Source organism: Pristiophorus japonicus, unplaced genomic scaffold (genome assembly GCF_044704955.1).
Source record: "Pristiophorus japonicus isolate sPriJap1 unplaced genomic scaffold, sPriJap1.hap1 HAP1_SCAFFOLD_513, whole genome shotgun sequence".
NCBI lineage: Eukaryota > Metazoa > Chordata > Chondrichthyes > Pristiophoridae > Pristiophorus > Pristiophorus japonicus.
Genome location: NW_027254419.1, coordinates 253,068 through 271,795, shown reverse-complemented (window position 1 = coordinate 271,795; position 18,728 = coordinate 253,068). Strand labels below are relative to the sequence as shown.

The 18,728-nt window shown below is 42.1% G+C and overlaps 1 gene segment (V, D, J or C); it reads right to left on the bottom strand.

The window, feature by feature from the left end:
• Nucleotides 1-424: 424 nt before the first annotated feature.
• On the bottom strand, nucleotides 425-16,733 carry LOC139253813 (Ig heavy chain C region, membrane-bound form-like). The segment is given in 7 exon segments: nucleotides 425-521; nucleotides 660-787; nucleotides 3,977-4,306; nucleotides 4,823-5,128; nucleotides 7,427-7,738; nucleotides 8,740-9,039; nucleotides 16,660-16,733. Coding segments are annotated over 7 exon segments (1,428 nt in total).
• Between the last annotated feature and the right edge of the window lie 1,995 nt (nucleotides 16,734-18,728).

Sequence of the window (18,728 nt, the reverse complement as noted above, 5' to 3'; positions counted from 1 at the left end):
TAAAACAAAGTGTGATAGGGAAAGGGAACGATGTGAATGAGCCTTGGAGAAAGGAACTCAACAAAGTCCAATATATTCCATTTATCATTCATGATTTATTAACAATTTCACATCGAACAATTTACAGAGACGTTTTTAAAATGTTAACACGAATTGAATATAACAAATGAGAGTCACATTGCGCCTGGAACACACGCGGCCTGAGCTGCCAGCTATCTGTACAACTGAAACAGACATCAGGGAGAGAGAAACATTTCAACATAAAGGGAAGGGCATAATTGTGAATCATGAATGAGAAAAGTGACGTCGTTATACATGAGATATTCAAACAATTATGAAACTCAGAGATACATTTACATTATAGCCACGATTATCTCACTTCTCAAACACAGAGACGAAAATACTGAAGTCAATTGAATCCGGGAATCACCAAGAGGACCTAGTTTATTTTCAGGACACAGTGATGTTAATAACCAGATGAGGAAAATCCACAGCGGCCAAGATCCAGCCGATCACTTGACCTGTAAAAGAGGGATAAAAGATTGAAGCAGGGATTTAGTGCTTTGGGGCATTTATCTCAGGGTTTTTATCAATGAAACGTTCAGAGATTTGGCAAACCGCTTCAGTCAGCTCGAAGCGAATGCACTGAATCTTCTCACCTTCACCAGAGTGACGGCAGCGCTATAGAACATGCTGAGGAAGAACAGGATGATGAATGTGGAAGCGGTTGTCCAGATGTTGCCGCTCTGGCCCTCGTAGTCTTCATCCCAGATGTGTTCTGAGGAATCTGCGGAGTTGTAGAGGAGGAAAATATTCAGATCGTTTGCTAATCCAAAATATCGTATTATTGTTATATATTCTATTTTATTTCCTTAAGTTATTAGTTTGTTCTCTAATTTGATGTTCAATATATGCCCTGTGTTAAGTTAATCACTCCCAACAATCTATCTGTGTTCCTAATTCCACAGTCGCTCTTCCTTTATGATCCTCCTACAGTCCGTGTTGGAAAATTTGACAGTTTTCCTTCAATGTCACACGCTCATTGATTTTGTATCAATTTCATAGGATTTACCGTTCGGGAATAGTATGATGTAATATCGAGGGAGGTTTACTGAGCGATACCGATTATTTTAACAATAGTTTTAGCGACCTAATTATTTGGAGACTGTCAAGGGGGCAGGGTAAGATGTCAGATGTGAGTTATAATCTTGATTAGTTTGTGACGGTCAATGTTCTGAACATAATTAACTTGCATCAGTTTCCAACTAAGAACGTTAATTCAGTGTGTGTGTAGGACCAGAATAGAGGAATGTGAGATATTATGACATCAGAAATGATTTATTTAATATAATGGTTGGGAGACTGTTCCAAGAGTGTATTTTAATTCTATATTCATCGATAGCCTGATGTATTTTGTGCACTTTAGTGTTTACATATATGTGCATGACGATCACTTGTTCTGGTTTAGTCTGTGTTTGTGTGTTGATGTGTGTTAATGTAATGTTGATATGCAAGTTTGCGGGTGTTAATGTGCGATTCTATGCATCTATATTTACGTGTAAGTGTGTGTTTATTTTCGTACGCTTGTGTACGTTTACTTGTCGGTCTTTGTGTGTTTATATGAAATTTTGTGTATTTATGTTTAAATGTGTGTGTTTTGTATAAGTACGTTCATGTGTGTGTTTTTCATGTGTGTGTGTATGGTTATGTGTAAGTGTTGTGTATGTTTAGGGGTAAGCATGTGTGCGCTTATGTGTAAATGTGTGTGTTCGCATGTAAATGTGTGTGTGTGTGTTATGCGTTAGTGGGATTGTGTTGATGTGTGTGTTTATGCGAGTGTAAGTGCATGTGTGCGTGCGTGTGTGTGTGTGTATGTGTGTTAATGCGTGTGTTTTTGTCTGTTTAGTGTAAGGGTGCGTGTGTGTATTTTTGCTGTCATTCAAACTTTCAGAGAGTACTAATAACTGGTTCAGACAATGACGGTGTGTATTATATTCTGGGCATGTGTAATATTCTGTGTAAGTGTGCCTATGTGCGTGTTTATGTGTAAGTCTCTGTGTGTTTATGTGTAAGCGTGAACTTTCACAAAAACACACGCACTCACTTTTGCACGCATTCTTCCCCGCTCTGTGTAAATGTTTTCAGCGCGAGACGCCAGGTGACGTCAGGCGACGGAATGCAACAATTCAACGATGGGCATCTCTCCCTGGTGGGAATTAAGGGGTACAGTGGCTTCACAATTGCCGTTTCCCCTCACTGTGTTGGAGAATCGGAGACACAATGAGTTAACAATTGCCCTTTCCCCTCTCTCTGATGGGGCAGCGGAGGTACAGTGGGTTAACAATTGACCTTTCCCCTCTCTCTGTTGGGGCAGTGTGAGGTACAGTGGGTTAACAATTGCCCTTTCCCCTCTCTCTGGTGGGGCAGTGGGGGTACAGTGGTAAACAATTGCCCTTTCCCCTCCCCCTGATGGGGCAGTGGGAGGTCCAGGGGGTTAACAATTGACCTCTCCCCTCACCCTGATGGGGCAGTGGGAGGTACAGGGGGTTAACAATTGCCCTTTCCCCTCTCTCTGGTGGGGCAGTGTGAGGTACAGGGGGTTAACAATTGACCTCTCCCCTCTCTCTGCTGGGGCAGTGTGAGGTACAGGGGGTTGACAATTGCCCTTTCCCCTCTCTCTTGTGGGGCAGTGTGAGGTACAGGGGATTGACAATTGACCTTTCCCTTCTCTCTGGTGGGCAATGCGAGTTACAGGGGTTGGCAATTGACCTTTCCCTTCTCTCTGGTGGGGCAGTGGGAGGTGCAGGAGATTAACAATTGACCTTTCCCCTCCCTCTGTTGGGGCAGTGGTCTTACAATGAGTTAACAGTTGACCTTTCCCCCCTCTCTAGTGCGGTAGTGCGAGTACAGTGGGTTAACGATTGAACTTTCCCCTCCCCCTGGTGGGGCAGTGGAGGGTACAGGGGGTTAACAATTGTCCTTTCCCCTCTGGTGGGGCAGTGGAGGGTACAGGGTGTTAACAATTGACCTTTCCCCTCTGGTGGGTCAGTGGTGGGTACAGGGGGTTAACAATTGACTTGTTCTCTCTCTCTGTTGGGTCAGTGGGGGGTACAGGGGGTTAACAATTGATTGTTCTCTCTCTCTGGTGGGGCACTGGGGGTACAGGGGGTTAACAATTGACTTGTTCTCTCTCTCTCTGTTGGGGCAGTGGGAGGTACAGGGGGTTAACAATTGACCTTTCCCCTCCCCCGGGTGGGTCAGTGGTGGGTACAGGTGATTAACAATTGACCTTTCCCCTCTGGTGGGTCAGTGGTGGGTACAGGGGGTTAACAATTGACTTGTTCTCTCTCTCTGTTGGGTCAGTCGGTGGTACAGGGGGTTAACAATTGACTTCTTCTCTCTCTCTGGTGGGGCAGTGGGGGTACAGGGGGTTAACAATTGACTTGTTCTCTCTCTCTGGTGGGGCAGTGGGAGGTACAGTTCCTTGTTCCCGTGTCGCCCTCATTTCAGATCCAAGAGGGTGCGATGCTGCCAATTAAAACCGGCCCCAAATCTGAAGGGATGGACAACACGAGAAACAATGACACATAGATCTACATGTGCTGCAATTGTTTGTTGGAAAATGGAACTTTGCAGGTTCTGCCAGTGGGAAGAAAGTTGCTGAAATTACTTTGAGGAATCCTGTCATGAAAGAGCTTTACTCTGTCTCCAAACTGTGGTGTATCTGAGCTGGGAGCGCTGGCTGTACAAGCTTTGTGCCCAAATCCGACAGATATTCTGCTTCACATTAACAGCCCGCCCCTTGGCAAAAATGGGAAACAAAATTAATTGAGCGGCTGTGTGTGTAACTCACGATTGGAAGAAAAGGCCTTTATTGGTTTTTATTCAAGAACTGAAATGCAATCGAGAGATTCTCATTGACAAGCATTGACGGTGTCCATCAGACCAAGAGAAATGTTCACAAAACTGGGTTTACCGCTGGATTTATTGACTGTTCTGATGATGGTCTTCAAGGGGATGGCTTCATGTCCTACCACACAGGAGTAAGAAGCGCCGCTGGCCCACTCCTCGGCTGCAATGGATAACAGGCTGTACGTGAAGAAAGAGCTGCTGCTGTTCTCCGTCTTCACCTCGGTGTTCGTGTAGTTGCCCGAATTCACCGGCTTGTCATTGACGGTCCACTTGACGAAGATCTCTCGGGGGGAGAAACCTCTCACTAAGCAGGTGAGGCTGACAAACCTCTGACCGGAGATTTCTTCTGCCGAGGGCAGGAGGACAGACACGGCCGGTTCCCGCGGATCGTTAGCTGCAGATCAATTACAATAAACATCAATAAACTGGAGACTTCCAGAGACAATGACACTGGTGGTTAAATGCGCGAGATACGTGGTTTGCGCTGAATTTTAAAGGATTCCCTTTTTCGCCTCTGTGGCCTGTCCAGTTTTTCAGCCCAGAACAGAATGGAATAAAATCCTTCTCTCTGGGAGCTTGAAGAGTTGTACTGGAAAATTACATAGGAATCACTGCTAGGAACCAGGCCATTCGGCCAACTGATTTATACCAACTTTTATGCTCCACACGAACCTTCTCCCAGCTCACCATCTAAACCACGTAACATGTCTTTCTATTGCTTTCTCCCTCCTGCAATTATCTAACTTCCCCTTAAATGCATCATCCCATATCCCAGAATATTTAGTTCGTGGGATTACCATTTGAATTATCAAAGTAATCTATTAATATACTTATTTGAACGAATTGGACCATGCACAAGCACCGGGAATAGTCACAGCCTCTCACGTGTTACTACAATCACGCCACTCACCCATTTCCTTGTGGATGGAACCTCTGATCGGAGTGTGCATATCCCGATGGCTCACCACGCAGTCAAACACATCCCCACTCAGCCAGTCTTGTGTCGAGATGTCTAACTTGCTGATCACACTGTCGCCCTCTCCCGGTTCACCGTGATTCCCTGGTTTCAAAATGTCCTTTTTCCGCTCCCAGGACACGGTGACTCCAAAAGGAGCATTCGACACGATGCAGGTTAAGGTCACTGTCGCCTCCATTAAGACCTGCTCGAGTGAGGGCGGCGAAAGAGTGATTTTTGGATCGTTGCACGAGGAATCTTCTGTGAAGCAGAAATGAAAGTCAAGCAAAGCTTCATCTCCAGAGTCAGGATAGCAGCATTCTGCTTAACTCCCAAAAGTAGAATAAATCACCTTTGAGATATTAATCTCTCGTTGTTGCTTAACAACCATCATTATTGGAAGGACAACGAATTGGCAACCATCCCGGGAGAAGCTTTAACATTTCCTGTGTATTTGCACCCAGAGCCACCTGTGATCGGCTGTGAGGCAAAGACCCGGCATAAAACATTGAATAAAATTGGGTGCAATTGTGTTATGCACTGAATAGCACTCGTCCCGAAAATCCTTGCTCCTTTACGCCCGTCTATCGATCCTTCTGCCCGAACGCATTTGCGCTCAGTATAATGGCTCCACCCCCAGGATGAAGAGCTCTACATGGAAATTACACTGGTTCAAAACGAGTGTCAAATCAAATCCAGGATTATAGTTGCAACAGGAAACAAAGTTAATTTTCTGTGTCTTGTGATTTTGGGGTTGATGAAAATGTGCAGGAACGAGTAGCCCCCCGTCCCCCCCCCCCCCCCCGGCAGAGCAGAAGTAAAAGGTCGTGGGGAGGGAATTTCAAGGGGTCTTTTGTCATGGGGAATAAATTGCAATACTGATGTGAAGTAGTTTTTTTTAAAAATTTCTGTCATTAGTGAGCTTTTATCATGTCTAGTGAGAGAGAGTAAGGAGGGAATATAACCGCAGGACAGTAATAGTGTCATAGGAACAGGAGAAGTCCATTCAGCCCATCCATCCTGTTCTGCCATTCAATCAGATCATGGCTGATATCTACCTCAACATCATCTACCCGCTTTGGTTGTGCAACCCTTTACACCCTTGCCTAACAAAGATCTATCAATCTCAATTTTGACATGTTCAATTGACCCCTACCCTCAACAGCTTTGGGAGGCCCGGGGGGGCGGTGGTGGAGAGATTTCCAGATGTACACGAGACTTTGTGTGAAATTATCCTTCCTGACATTACCCCTGAATGGTGTAGATCTACTTTTAAGGTTCTGTCCCTGGTTCTGAAGTACCGCACCAGAGGAAATATTTTCTTGCTATCTACAACATCAGTTCCATTTATCAACGGAAACACCTCAATTACATCGCCTCTTCACATTCTACACAAAGGAATACAAGCCTAACCCGTCCTCATCATTTAGCCGTTTTAGCCCGGTATCATTCGGGTGAATTTGCGTTGCACCCGCTCTAAAGCCAGTTTATCCATACTGCGATGCGGTGCCCAGAACTGAATGCTGTGTTCTAAAAAGGCAGATCATAAAATCATAGACATTTTCAGCATGGAAAGAGGCAATTTTGGCCCATCGTGTCCGCGCCGGCCAAACAAGAGCAATCCAGCCTAATCCCACTTTCCAGCTCTTGGTCCGTAGCCCTGAAGGTTCATTGCATATCCAATATTTTTTTTTAATGCGCTGAGGGTTTCAGCCTCTACCACCCTTTCAGGTAGTGATTTTGAGACCCACACTACATTCTGGATGAAGACATTTCCTCTCATATCTCCTCTAAACCTCGCCCCAATTACTTTAAATCTGTGTCCCCTGGTTGTTGACTCATCTGCCAAGGGGAACAGGTCCTTCCTATCCACTCTATCAAGGCCCCTCATAATCTTATACATCTCAATCAGGTCTCCTCTGTTGCAAACAAAATAGACCCAGCCTATCCAATCTTTCCTCATAGCCAAAATTCTCCAGTCCATACAACTTCCTGGTAAATCTCCTCTGCACCCGTTCCAGTGCAGCAATATCTTTCCTGTAACCTGGTGACCAGAAATGCACGTGCTACTCCAGCTGCGGCCTAACAAGTGTTTTATACAGTTCAACCATAAGCTCCTTGCTATTTTATTCCATGCCTCGACTAATAAAGGTAAATATTACGTCTGCCTTCTTAACCCACTTATCAAGCTGGTGTGCTACCTTTAGGGATTTGTGGACATGCACTCCAAGGTCATTTTATTTGTCTACACCCTTTCTAGCAATTTCTAGCAGTGGCCCTTACAGAGTAAATGCCTGGAGACACCGACTGTCGCTCCCAATATGCTCAGGCAACTCAGGATAAAGCTGAGACTAAGGGCAAGCAGAGGACAACCTTTGGCGAAGTGACGGAATCATGAACCGTGAGGAATCCTCAGTCAGGGCTTACACCGAAAGGAAAAACAAACTGTATGATTTGAAATTAGAAATAGTTCAGTGCTTTTTTACTAATTACGATAAAAGCCCTGACTGATATCAGCGCTCAGAGTGATCCGGAACTTCCCGGGGCGATGTCTCTTACCCGGAGATCTGGTGATAGTTCGGTTTTGGGTGATTCCTTGATGAGAGACCTGGCAGGTATAGACTGAGTGGGCGAACCATTCCGCGGCAGAGAATGTCAGGCGACTGCTCGCCGAGAAGTTCCCATTCACCTCACATACGGGAGAGGTGATGAAGCCCGATTTCATAATTTGTCCGTTCTTCAGCCAATTCACGGTCAGTGACTTTGGATGGAAATCGATGATTGAACACACGGCGGTTGCAGACCTGCTGCTGGTGATTTCTTCCTTGGAACTCAGGGTAAGGATAACAGCTGGATGATGTACCACACGGTCTGCAAGAAAATACATTTATGGCGATTATTTGTTACAATCCAAACAATTAAGAACTTTAAAGTGGTTTTTAACATATAATCTACATCACCGAAACAGGCCATTAGGCCTAACAGGCCTATGTTTATTTTCCACATGGGCCTCCTCTCTCCCTATTGCCTACCCGCTATCAACATAACTTTAGATGCCTTTCTCCCTCGTGTACTTATCTAGATTCCCCTGAAACGCATCTATGATATTCGCCTCGTATTCCATGCGGCAGGGAGTTCCATATTTGACCAATTTCTTGGGTGAAGAACTTTCTCCTGGACTCCCTATTGGATTTATTAGTGAATATCTTATATTTATGGCCCCAATATCGGGCTCCTGCTCAAGCAAAATATTTTATCTACGTTTAACCTTTAAATCGCTTCATAATTTTAAAGACCACCATTTGATCACCACTCAGCCTTCCCTTTTCTGGAGAAACGAATCCCACTCCGTTCAGCAATTATTGACAGTTGCAATTTTTCAGTTCTGGTGTCGTCCTTGTGCCTCTGTATCATTCTTATAATATGGTAACCAGCACTATGCACATTACAGTTGATATGATCCGGAGATTAGAGCAGTGTACAGTACTCTATATGTGATATGGAGACCAGACATGTGCGTAGTACTCTGAGTGTGATATGGAAACCAGAACTATGCGCAGTGCTCGAATTTTGATTAGGAGATCGGAATGCACACTGAGATGTTTTATGGAGACCAGACCTGTATGCAGCACTCTTAATATGTTATGGAGACATTATCTGTGTACAATACTCTAAATATGATGTGGAAACCAGACCTGTACGCAGCACTCACTGTGTGATATAAAGACCAGAGCTGTGCAATGACTCGAAGTGTAAGATGGAGACCAGAACTGTGCACATTACTCAAAGTCTGGTCTAACCAAGGTTGTATAGAAGTTGAACATATCACCTGTGCTTTTCACAATTAATTCCTTGTATCCCACAGTACTCACCTGGCATTTTTACGTCCCAGACCGAGCCACCTCGGCGAACCTCGCAGTAGATTGCGCTACTCCCCACCAATGACTTGCTGATGGTTAACTGGCTGCTCCGTGTGTAGGCTCCCTTCTTGTTGAGGACTGATGGGTAGGTCTTCAATCCAGTGGTGATCGGCGCTTCTTCTGACCTCCAGGAAACGCTGGTGATTTCCGGGGAGTAGTCCATCGCTAAGCAGCCATAGGTGACGGGGCCGCCAGTGTCGGGTTGTTCACAGGAGGAGAGCAGGGCATAGAGTTTGGGAGCAGATGGTGTCGCTGGGAAAGATTGGCCAATTGGACAAGTTAGACTCTGTAATCAGTGCTTATAAAATAACCAAACAACTAAACGTTTCACTGCGGGGTGAACTAAATCCATCATTTACCGATCAAACCCGAGGTCAACATTTGAATTACAAGGAGTTATGAGACCCGACGTGAAACGCCTCCACGAAACTCCAGTCTTGTACATAAGGATAGTCACGAGACTTAAAGGGGCATTCTGCCCAGCAGGCCCCTTTTTACGGAGTGAATGCTGGGATATTGTATCGTAGATTCCTTCCTGCTATTATGGAACTCTCCCCTCAATCTCCAATCACTTTCACAGTAAACTATTTCACATTATATATTCTGAGTTCCTCCCTGCATCCTTTTGCTCTCATAATCTTATTAGCAGCACGAAATCAGGCCATTCCATGATATTAAAGTGAAGTCAACTCTCCATTTTAAGATGCTGTTTAAACTAACCTCTTGGACCAAGATTTTGGTCAATTGCCAGAATCACTGCTGACCATACTTAAGAAAACTGCTTATGTGGCCTGATATAAAATTTTACCTCCTTCAGCTCGTATGAATCGTCTTGGGACGTTTCACTACATTAAACGCGCTATATAAATGCAAGTATTGTTTTCAGGGGATACACTTGGTTGAATGTCGGTGGGGTGAATTATCCTAATCACGCAACTTCTACAGCAAGATCTACTAGTTTTATTAACTTTTTTTTAATCCCAGCATGTTTATAAGCATGACCGAGAGTGATAAAATAATACAACTTTAAAGCACGGAAGGAGGCTATTCGGCCCATCACGCCTCTGAACGATCTCTCCACAAATCCCGTTCACCTTCCAATTCCCAATCTTCTTCTCAAACGTTCAATTTTATTAAGCTGTTATGGATTCTGCATGCAGCACTCTTTCTGATAGGACAACCCATGTCCCAACAGCACCTGTGTAGAATAGTACAATAATACCCTCTCCCTTCATTCCTTTGCTGCTGATATTCAATCAGTGCCATTTACTCACCAACTCACCGACCTGGGGAAATATGTTTCCTGAATCCCTTCATAAAACCCTTCATAGTTCCAAAACCCCTCTATCAGTCCTCATCTAAATCTTCTTTGTTCCCAGGAAAATATAGGACGTTCAAATAAATGGTTGAAGTCTCCTTTAAAATGTGAATTGATTAATTCAGAGCTCAGATTTGAACCGGGAACTTTTGCACAGCCTGATATCTAGGATTCAAGTTTGATCTCAATCGGGATTGATTCGGGCCTATCTCTTTCCTGCTCAGAATTGGAGGAAGAGCGATGCAGTATGAGTTGTGATCTGTCCCCTGTTACTGATTGGATGTCTCCTGACCTTCCTCTTCCCAATCACTCCATGAAATAATCCGAATGATGTACGGTTCCCAAAGCCGGTTATATGGAACGATGCTCTTTAAAAGCTCCATTTAATTTTACAAATTATTTTCCAGCCTCCCGCCAGTGAGAACATGCACTGCTTTCTGGGTCGTTGCAATCACTTCTTGTTGTTGTTCGAACCGAACATAATTTAAACATCAGGACAGGTTTTCTTCTCTAAATACCTAATATTGGCAAAACTTAAACATTATAAATCGGTTGGTTATCAGCCGGGTCTATGCTAGGAAGGATAAAGAACCTGGTTACTGCTGATATGGGTATCTCTCGATTCTGGTTTGTGCGGATTACTGAAACACCTGTGGTTTATTGTTCAGATACTGAAATCTCGGTCTACACCGTAAAGTTACAGAGAGGGTCGATGATGCTGTTGCAATAGATGTGTTATATATAGATGTTCAAATGGCATTTTATAAAGTATCTCATATAAGAATGATTCGGAAAATAGAAGCACATGTGATTAAAGGGATGGAGGTAACTTGGGTATTTAATTGGCTGCGGGAGAGGAGGCAGCGAGCAGTGGTGAACAGATGTTTTTTTCTGACAGAAGATTAGTGGGGTCGCCCATTGATCGGTATGAAGAACATTGCTTTTCCTGTTATATATATAAATTACCTGGACTTGTTATCGGGAATACAGTTTACAAGTTCACGGATGATGCAAACTTGGCAACGTGGGAATGTGTGAGCAGGATAGCAGCGGACTTCAGGAGTGCATCGACAGATTGGTGAAATGGGCAGGCACATGACAGATACAATTTAATGCATTTTGGAGGAACAACATGTAGAGGCAATATAATCTAACAGGCATTAATTTGAGGGAGGTGCCAGAGCAGAGGGTGCTGGGAGTACATATTCACATCTCTTTGAAGGTGACCGGGCAAGTTGATAAGAAGTTTACTAAATTGTATGCGTTATTGCCATTGTAAAAGGGGCCTTGAATAGAGAATCACGGGTGTCATGTTAAACCTTTACAAATCACTGGTTAGACATCGGATGCAGTAGTGTATACAATTCTGACCTCCACAATTTAGAAAGGATGACAAGGCCCCAGAATGATACCAAGGACCAGAGACTTCAGTTAGGTGGAAAGATTAGAAAAGCTGGGGTTGTGTATTAAAGCAGTGAAAATTAATTGGAGGCCGAATAGAGGTATTCAAAATTGAGAGAGGTTTTGTCAAAGCAAGTCAGGAGAAACGATTTCCACTGATGAGTACGTCGTTAATCAAAGGTCACAGATATAAAATAATTGGCAAAAGAACTAGAGGGAAAATGAGGGGATTTTTTTTTAAAAGAGAGGGTTAAGTTCTAGAAAAGCTTCATCATGTTGAACACCTCTATCAGATCTATGTTTATTGTCTGTTATAGTGAATTGGGACAGTTAAAATAAAGGGACTGAGAAATTTGGCTCAAACGATTCAATTGGATACCGTTAGAGTCTGAAAGATTATTGTGAATGGCAATTCATCGCAGGCTGAATGTATTTCTTTAAATGCTTCACAGAAGTGCAGTTCAGTTACTGTGTGCCTTGTGTTGTGACCCAGTCCAACAGCTGCATCTGACCTGCGTCTGTCCCTACCTTGTGCATTAAAAAAAAACAATTGAACGAAATGCTGATTTCAAACATAACGTTCCCATGATGGTTATTTGAAGCAGGAGTTCGACATTCACCAGTTAAATTGTCAAATTAACTTTCAGCCTACCATAAGATCAGAACAGGCGCTGCTTTCTGACCATTTCAATCTTTTCCAGAAACTGTTTGTTCTGAAATTGAACTCAAGATCAGACCAATCTCATTCAATCATTATCTGATACTCAAAATGTTTAACGTTTATCAATTAATCAAAAATGAAGCAGTTATTTTGCAATAAGGTTAAACTCAATTAAGGCATTGTTGTTTCATTGGAGCAATGGAAATATTTATTTGAACATATCTGCCTTGCTAACTCGAACTTTATTAGTTGGATACAAATTAAGGCTGCTTGAATGCCCCTGGATAAAGCATTTTCAGGTCTGTTATATTACAAATAATATAGAGTAAAGCTCCCTCTGCACTCTATGCTCAGCTGTATCAAGGGATTGATTTCGAGAAAAGCCATGCCAATACTGCACTGTCAAACAGTCCAGATAAGGTAGCGCACTAGTTAAATAGAGAGCAGAGCTCCATCTACTGTGTCCCACCAAACACTACCACGGCAGACAGAACACGAGTTAGATAAAGAGTAAATGTTGCCTCTACACTGTCCGATCAAAGAGCCACGGGACAGTTACAGCACGGGTTAAATACACAGTTAAGCTCCTTATACATTGCACAATCAGACTGACCCAGGGCAGCTACAACACGGGTTAGATAAAGAATACATTCTCACTTTGCACGATCCCATCCAAAACTCCCAGTGTCCCAGGGCAGATACAGCAATGGTTAAATAGAGAGTAAGGCTCCCTCTACACTGCCGCATCAAACGCTCCCAGGGCATGTACAGCATGGGATAGATACAGAGTGCAGCTCCCTCTGCACTGTCTCGTCAAACACTCCGACGGCAGGTACAGCATGCGTTAAATACAGAGAAAATCTCTCTCTACACTGTCCCATCAAACACTCCGAGGGCAGGTCTCTCCGGTTAGATACAGAGTAAATCTCCCTCTACACTGTCGCACCAAACAGTACCGGCGCAGGTACAGCAGGGGTTAAATACAGAGTATAGCTCTCCCTTCACTGTCCCATCAGGACTCCCGGGACAGGTATAGCATGGGTTAGAAACTGATTAAAGCACCTTCAACAGTTTAACAGAAGTGTTTTTGAACTTCTGCTTCTGAATGCCAAAAATTGCGTTATTGGTCCCATTTGTGAGGTGCCTCCTCTAACTTAACCTGAAACTGTCATATTTTTCAGAGATACAAACTTCTCAAATAAATGAGTCGAATTGTACTCATCGAAATACAAGAGGACAAAGTGGAAGGTTTACAGCCAATCAGGAGGGCTCCTGATTCTCACACAGTGAGCTGGCTCACAGAAAGAGAACAGGCACAATCTTGCTCTCAGCAGATAGATGGTTCCATCTTTCAGTTTCAATAAAGCTGATTTACAATTGGTCTCTTGTCAATTTCCGATCATCTCAAAAGTGCACGTTTTAAAAAAAATTAAACTGATATTAAGTTGGAAAACTTTCTTCGACTTGCAATCATGTCTCCCTCCATCTCCACAATCGTACAAATCCTGAAAACAATTTTATCGAAATAATCTACATTCCATGGTAGTTTGCTGCATTTTATCGGGACTACCTTTCAGAGTAGGAATTTAACATACCAGGAAACAGTTACATTGAAAACCGATTAGCCACTGGTTCAATATAATTTCATAATTAAATATAACCTGTAAAATCATCGAGGCAAAAGACAAAGTTAATTCATTAAAATCTGCGGCGACACCTTATCCATCTGAACAAAACTGAGTAAGACAAGTCTTGTTTACTAAGTTAATCTTAGACATAATTTAAAATTTTCGCCAACCCGAGAGTTGTTGCAGTAACTGTAATCCTGTCCAGTATACATCGCAATTGTGGGAGGTCATGAATGGTTAATGAGTTCACACTGATATTATACGCTAAAGTAATATTGATGTTTGCTGATGTAATACTGCATCATAATAAAATTAGTATATATTCATTTTAATCATGTTCCTGCTTCGTAACGTGTGACATATTAGCGTTTCAGTTAATTTAATATGGCACTTATCAATTTTAACATATTAAGAATCATATTAAAAGATGAAGACATTCAGACTAATATATTATGTTTACTTGATTCAAATCACATTTGAATAAGTTAAAATGATCAGGAGCTTCCAATATATTCCCCCCTTCTCGCGAAACATGTAAACTCTGCATGTTTCTGAACTCTCTGATACAACATAAACTCCCTCTTTTCTCAGAGTGGATTTCACATGATGGATTTAGGAGTGGACTATTTTAAATAATTCAATGTCTGGCCGTTGTTACATCTCACTAACTATCACTGGGCTGTAACGCTGTATGTTTTCTAAATCAGGGCCCTCCAGTTTAAACATTATCCTCATTTTTAACTGTAAAATATATTTTATGAAGTCACAGGCAACAGACAAGTGTGCAGTCGGTAACATAGACTCCACTATTTAATAACATAGAGAATCTTTTTTATATTTTACTCCCGTAATTCACACAATGCCCGTAAATTAATTATTAAGCTATTTATTGAAACTACTTTCCAGAATGATCAACGTAATATTGGCGGGGAAGAATTCATTCAGGCCATCTGCGACACTGACATTTCATGAGCAAATGGAGGAGAGATTGTGGTGATCAATTTAACATGAACCTCAGTTAAACATAACTCTTAAATGTAATGTGTTCACTCTCTATAATTCTACCCCATATGCAGCACAGCTATGGGAGACTGGATGTTGTTATTCAATTCAAAAATAACATTGACCTTATGGTAATTAAATTAATCAGCTTGACTTTGAATGAGTTGTGTGTCTGTCAGTCTGAACTTTCCTTGAATTTAAATAGAATCATATGAACAATGCTCTGACTGCCAGCGACGTCTAACGCTCAGGCTATCATCTTACAAATGGTACAGATTAGTTTAGTGGTAATTGTCTCGCTATGAAACAAAAAATTTAATTGAACAAATTACGTAATTTTAGAATTTAATAACCCGTCAGATTTATGACATTTACAAACTGTAATTTACAACTCGCATTTAATTGATAATTGAATACAATCTGTTGTGGATCTGTGTAAAACAGGGAGATAATTAATTTAAGACCCTTCTTGAACTGCGGTGGAATCAGTATGCTGTTATTAAAATCATTTCAGACCGAATCAGAAATTGTCGCCAGCCTCTTAAATTTTCTGCTCACGTTAATTGTGACCAGTGCGCAGCAGAATTGTGGGATGCGAATAATGGTTAATGCAAGAATATTAATTGCATCGCATATTTAGTGATATTGGGCAATATTACCGCATTATAATTGTTTGAGTTATATTTATTTAACTACCCTTCAACCTGCAAATTTTTAATCGTATAATTCGAAATTACAGCAATATTTCATGGATTAAATGTGTGCATCATAAAGCATAGGTTAATAGTTGAACCTTTAATTCTCACTTAAATAATAAGATGGAGAACATTATTTAGTAACGATTTTTGATTTATAAACCTGCTTTTTGTCTGCCTACAATTATCTTTGAAACAGTTTTAAACGGATCATAAAAACTTGCAGCAGTTTGATGTCATTGAGATAAACATCGCACAAACGTCAAACAGTTTCACAAAAGTTTTGTTATTCAAAGTAACCCAGACACACTCTCTGCTCAGCAGCTAAACAGCAAACCACAGCACTGAGCGGCTGAATACAACAACAGAATGTTTTGTGGAGAAGCAGCTTAATTCTATAAACGGTTTCAGCGGAATCAAATGTAACATTGCCAAAAAATGTCAATGCAGTGTCCAGCGAACCTGTCTATCACTGAACGAATTAATTATTGAAATAAGTAGAAATATAAAATAATGAGAGCAGAATTGTGATTAGATGGATCATGTTAATCAATTAATATTGATATAGGATATTGTTGTGCTATTGCGTGTTATTTCTATTCATTTGTATTAAGTTCAATCTGATTCATATCACAAATATATTAATTATATAGTTCTTCATTACAGTAACATTTCACATATATGAGCATTCGTCAACTTTTGATCAATAAATGACATTGCAATTATCAAAAAATAAAACACAATAAAATATCTTACATTTACTTATAACATCTAAAGCTTTCTGTTTCTGCCTAGAATCACCTTTCAAACACATTTAAATATAATATTTGCATTTGATCAGAAAACATGCAGCAATTAGATGTTGCAGAGATTAAGCATTGCAGAAACACCAAAGGATTTAACAACCATTGGGTGTTTAAAGTAACCCAGGCACAGAGTCCCATCGGCAGATAAACACCAAATCACACCAATCTGGGGATCAATCCCTGAACAACATGTTCTGTGGAGAAGCAGTTTCATTCCATAAAAGCATTGCAACAGAATCAAATGAAACATAGCAACAAATCTCAGTACAGAACCCAGCGAATCAGTGAATTATTGAAATAAACAGAAATATACAATAAAGACACAAATTCCACAGTTGCAGAAAGAGTGAATGTTTCTTACCTGCTGTCACTGTCACCATGGTGCCTTCTCCCCAGTAGTCCATGCCGTCACAGTGTTACATTCCCTGGGCTGGGTCACACAATAACCGGCACTGCGTAAAACAGACAGCAATCCAACATTAGTTTAAATATTCACATCCCAGAGGCAAAGTAAAACCACAATGGATCTTCATAAAATGATAAATGTATTAATGGATATTGTTCACTCTTTATAAATGCACTGGTGTTATATATTTCACAGAGCAACCCGTGAACAGTTCATGAAATTACCAACTGATCAATGAATAATGATCAGTTTATCCATATTAAACTGTGCTGGTAGGACAGTGCTGGACATAAATAGGACTTCACTGCAGATACAGTGGATTGTGAAAGCGAGCACTGACCCAGACTTACTCAATTAGTGCTGAGGGGTTTTTGTATTGACAGTAATTGCTGTGCCACCCACTGTACCACAGTGAGACATGCCGTGCCAAATACTTCAGCTGACAGTTAACTGTAAAATACAGAGACTAAATTGCACAGTGCTCTAAAAAAACTTCATTCCGACTCCCATAAGAGTGCAACAGCCAGATATTTCAAGTTGTGCTGGTCATTTTACTAATCTATTTTACTTCGAGCCATTGCTTGTTTTCAAGACTCGTTTGCTTCGAATCTCCTGCGGTGGCAATGATCGCAGGCGTGAGCAAACTCCGTGTGGGGGGTTTTTGTACGAGGCGCTCGCCGTGTACAGCACCGTGACCCCACTGTTGTACCACAGTGGCAGGGACCCGCACAAATACTCCACTCATTCTCTGATTAACGCTGGCAGAAAATAAATTGCTCAATCAACAGAAAGGTTTATCAGATTTTGATTGTCGAATGATGATTCTTTCTGAGAGCGCAGAAATGGACCAAAGTCCTACCCATAGTTACAATATTAAAGCTTTCATTGAATCCTCGTTGCTAATCCTGGACACAGTAACGATAAACCATCTTCATCTGTACAAAGTTCGTTAATGTGCATTTTATTCTTAAACAGTTTATTGCTGCAGCAAATACATTCTTGCAATGTAGGTTATACACATCTCTTGATATACTTTACACCGTTACTGACCTAGAATTCGATGGAAGTTGCTGCAATTGCTCTCGATCACTTTCAGTACGAGCCCAAGACGGGTTCGGGTCGCTGTGGGTCTTTTGCACAGTAATACATGGCGGTGTCTTCGGTTCTCAGATTCTTGATCTCGATGTAGGTTGTGGAAGATGTTCTTGAAGGGATGATCCGACCTTCCACTCCAGGCGCGTAATATATGCTACTGGACGCTTTATAGTAAGCAAGCAGCCACTCCAGCCCCTTCCCGGGAACTTGTTTAACCCAGGACATGTAGTAGCTGTCCAAACTGAACCCGCTCACTGAACAGGACAGTTTGTGAGATTCTCCGGGCTTCATCGACACAGAAGCCGACTGGGTCAGCACGATTTCGGACTGGACATCTGTCAGAGAATGAAATAAATTGTAATTACTTTCGAGAACATTCACATCAATGAATAGTAATAAAAACACAATATCTGAAGCCGCCTTGTATTGTGTCACGGAAGCAGCGAGGAATACTCACAGGTGAAGCAGGCCAGAAACAAACAGAGACACGGGTCAAGTCCCATCGTCGGGTCTCTCGGTGTAACTGACTCGGGAAGGTGTCTCGGCGCCGCAACACCGCCTCCTGATTGTGAACCTGGAGCTGGGTCCCGCTATTTAAACTGTCCGGTCCCCTGTGTGTGTGTGTGTGTGTGTGTGTGTGTGTGTGAGAGGGGGATGGGGACTGGGAGTCACACGCCTCCCCCAGCAGCAGACTGACTCCTCCCCTATTTCCCTGTCTGAATCCAGCTGTGTAAAATATAATACATCATTAATAATCCGTGTTTTCTGTACATTACACAACATTACCTTGACTTTGATTGCCGATATACTGCTGGGGATTATATACCGAATATCCAAAAGATTTTCAGTAGAACACTGAATCAGTGTCAGGATTTACATTCCCCACAAACAGCCCACATTGACTCCGTGTCCAATTCCTCTCAGCTGGA